This window comes from Bidens hawaiensis, unplaced genomic scaffold (assembly GCF_021521415.1).
Source record: "Bidens hawaiensis isolate Kalapana, Puna unplaced genomic scaffold, B.hawaiensis_p1.1 tig00036154_1, whole genome shotgun sequence".
In the NCBI taxonomy this organism is placed as follows: Eukaryota; Viridiplantae; Streptophyta; class Magnoliopsida; order Asterales; family Asteraceae; genus Bidens; species Bidens hawaiensis.
In genome coordinates this window covers 43,989-47,894 of record NW_027505397.1, presented here as the reverse complement: position 1 = coordinate 47,894, position 3,906 = coordinate 43,989, and the positions used below count along the sequence as shown (strand labels likewise).

Sequence of the window (3,906 nt, the reverse complement as noted above, 5' to 3'; positions counted from 1 at the left end):
TCTAGTTTCTATAAAAAACTGATATTATTATTATTAAATCATGGCGTCCCATATACAATAGTTCCTTCCACTCTATATAATCACACATTCCTCGATCCATCATACTTACTTGTATTCATACAATATTATCTTTAATTAAATATTAGACTATTTAGATTATGATGATGAAACTTATTGCTGTTGCTTCTCCGATCTCCTCAGTTCCTCATCTATCTCCCTCTCAATGCATCAGGTAAGTTGATTTGATTGAACATCTTAACAATTTACCGTCTTTGGTGGGAGGACCTATTACACCACCAATTGATAATGTTGTTTGTAAATTCAACTGCGCGTTCCAGATTTTCCTCGCGTTTGACAACCAAGGCTCAGCTGTCGGATCAGCGCATCCGTGGAAATCGGAATCGGCAACAGAAAGCTTAATTTCAGGTGTGTTTACAACATACTCAATTGAATTCATCGTCTCGAGGGTTTTAAAGTTATGTCTTTTCTTTAATTGATCATTTTACCAACAATATTGGGGCGGTGATGCATGTGAAACAGTTGGATGGCTACGGTGGCTGGGAATGCCACCCCGGTGACCCCAACATCGGTACCGGTGCGTGTGGCTCATGAGCTTCATCAAGCGGGCCACCGTTATTTGGATGTCAGGTACGTACACCATCCACATTTAAATGCTTGACATAAACTTTGAAATTTATTAGCCAGAATAATCATTTCAAAATATGTATATATATAATTTAAAAAATAAATAAAAGTTCGGCTTTTCGAGATGTTTGACCACCCAGCCATGCCATCCATCCAATATCCGGACGCCCGTTTTGATACAAATGGTCAAAACTTTTGGCCGGAAAATTTTTGATCTAGAACGCCGTCCGACCTTTATCCACATCATTGTTTGAAACGATGTGGGATTAGATCTCACACCATTGGAATATTCATGTAGAGAATTATTAATCCATCACCATTTGAAAGCAAATGAGTAATTTACCCCTTAAACAAATAAGCTTCTTCAAATAAGCTAAATAACCATCTTCAAATAAGCTTCTACAAATTAGCTTATATAAGCTTATAAGCCTAAGCTAAAAAAGCTAAACCAAACACCAAATGAAGCTTATTTTATAAAAAAAAACTAAAAAAGCTATAAGTTTTGCTAAAAAAGCTAGGCCAAACACCCCCTTAATAAGCTCAAGAGTATTAATGGTTTTATAAAAAAATGAGTACATAAAAAAACTAAAAAAGCTATAAGTTTTGCTAAAAAAGCTAGGCCAAACACCCCCTTAATAAGCTCAAGAGTATTAATGGTTTTATAAAAAAATGAGTACATAAAAAGGTATTGTGATTTAGAAAAATGATTTGATAAAGGTAGTTTAGTTTAAATCCATTGGGTAGATGACCTTTAGGTTCAAATATCAAATATGGTATGACGGTTCTTAGCCTAAGGTTTTAAAACCTTAGGTTTGAAAACCTTGTTAAGGGGTTTTTCTCGTAGTAGATTTCCCACTATCACCTTAGGTTTGAAAACCTAATTATGGGGTTTTTTCAGGTAGGTTTCATTCTTGATAGTGTTTCTGACACGTAGTTAAGACACTTATATTTGAAGTGTTAAAAAATCAGTACGCATGGTTGATATCTTATCTAGTACTACTAGAAAAAATAAAAAATAAAAAGATAAAAAAAGAAAATATATTGAAACTATAAGATACAAATAGTTAGGTAATTAGGCTGCGTTTGGTTAGTGTATTTTTAACCATAGTCAACTGTTAGGCCGAGAATTGTTGTCAAACAACACCGACCCTAGTCTAAACTCATTTAGCCCGCCACCCTACTTGCTTGTTATTAAATATTATTGCAGAATATTATTTACCTAAAAAGGTTTTAAATATTTGAATTCATGGTTTCCTAATTACTAATTAGTTCTGACCTAACTTGAAACATCTAGGTCATATGGTTGTTCTTTATGGTATTTATCAAACTGCTATTGTTGGCAGGGATGACAAAAAACCTGAATTTTGTGGAAGAAGTATTGTCCCATTTCGGGAAAGATGATGAGAATCATCGTTGTATCAAACCCTAATTCTACCGTACCGTATTTGTAATATTTATTATTTAATAATTACTTATATTATACACATAATTATACAGGGATGCCAATTGGGCAAAAGATCTCTAATGGCTGCCACCGATCTTCTTTCTTCTGTAAGTGCAAATGAAAGAATTTTTGATGTTTAATAATAATAATAATAATAATAATAATAATAATAATAATAATAATAATAATGAGTTATATAATGTTCACACATATATAAATTGGGGTTGTGTTTGTTGCAGGGTTTTACTGGTGTGACGGACATAGCGGGCGGGTACGCTGCATGGAACCAGAATGGCCTTCCAATAGAGAGTTGATAATGAATTAGTAGTATGAATAAAAGGATATTGGTCGGTTCAAATAAGAGCATGAATATATGTTGGTTTGTAAATATAAACAAGTTTGGAACATGATCATGTAGATATGGCTTAAGGAAACCAGCATGTTTTCTTGGTATCTAGTCACTTCGGTTATGGCGGATATTTATAAAAGAAGTCACATATGGTTTTAAACTTTAGATGTAACAATTGAAATTTGAACTAATGAAAAAAAAGTAATAATTTGATAAAGTGAATAAGAATATAAGATAATAGCAAATATGATATAGGTAGATTATATGTATGGGGCACCACAGTCATATGTTCATTTTGTGTCGTTTTATGTCTTGGTCATGCATGGGTCCTAATTTCTTATCTACAAGTGTAATCTATCAAAGGGATGGGAGTGTTGCACATATTGATGATCGTAACTATTGGTGCAATTAAGAAATAAGAAGAAATAGAATGAAATTAACGGTTGATGCAATTAAGAAAATGAAAACAACGAAAAAACACTATTGAATCTGAATTTTGTAAACTGCTAAAGTTATTTGACCATGGCTATCGATCCCTATATAGACATCATGACCCATTGTGTATATACATCACGAACCGTTTTATTTACAACGACCCTAATACATGACAAATTTACATTTTGTTTCCGTGCTTACATTATTGAAACTAGATATAGACTTTTACCTACATACTAATTACAACAAAAACATAGTATTATCTTTATACTTCATTCAATCCCGTTGATCAAGAGCATCACTTTGTCATAGATCTTAATCTCCGAGCATTTGTCCAATGAGAACAAACCGGAGGCTTGAAAGTGTCTTTGTTAGAATATCCACCATTTGTAGTTCATTGCTGACATGCTCCACACTGGTATGATCGTTCCGCAAAACATTCTCTAATGAAATGATAACATGTGTCTATGTGGTTGCTCTCCTTTATGAAAAACCGAATTATTCGAAAGTGTTATTACTGAAATATGACCATTATAATGTTATCTTTTCTTCATTCTGACTCACTATTACTCCATGCATATGCTTTGGTCGTAGTGTCACATGTAATTTCTTGGCCACCATGAATTTTGATGTACACCAGGTTATATGCGACTCTCTAATGTAGAATACGAGTCTAATGGTGCCTTTTTTTTCCCTTTATAAGCCTTTATACCATAACTATTATCACTATAACATGTTAATAGTTATTTTGCAGCCTTCTTTCTTTGTGAATGATTCCATGCTCCTTGGTTCCTTTGATGTGGTTAAGTTGTTTTACAATCTTCGAGTGATAATCTATAGTAAATAGAATTGCCCACTTTTTTGAGGGTCGTAAGCTACTATAGAAATAGGCATTAGCTAAGGACTAATTGCTATGGAAACATTTGGTCGCAAATTTAGCTATGAAGTAGCTACGTGTTAGCTACGGAAACATTTTTCTATGATCTAACTATTTATATATCGTAGCAAAACAAATATGTAGCAAAATCCGTAG

At 33.2% G+C, this 3,906-nt stretch overlaps 1 protein-coding gene across 1 annotated transcript; it reads left to right on the top strand.

Annotated features, from left to right (window-relative positions):
* Nucleotides 1–347: 347 nt before the first annotated feature.
* Nucleotides 348–2,598, top strand: LOC143612928 (senescence-associated protein DIN1-like). Its single transcript, XM_077086784.1, has 5 exons — nt 348–426; nt 541–652; nt 1,722–1,731; nt 2,051–2,196; nt 2,329–2,598. Exons 2-5 carry the CDS (start codon nt 545–547, stop codon nt 2,401–2,403), a joined length of 339 nt encoding a protein of 112 aa, XP_076942899.1. The 5' UTR covers nt 348–426; nt 541–544; the 3' UTR covers nt 2,404–2,598.
* Nucleotides 2,599–3,906: the final 1,308 nt, after the last annotated feature.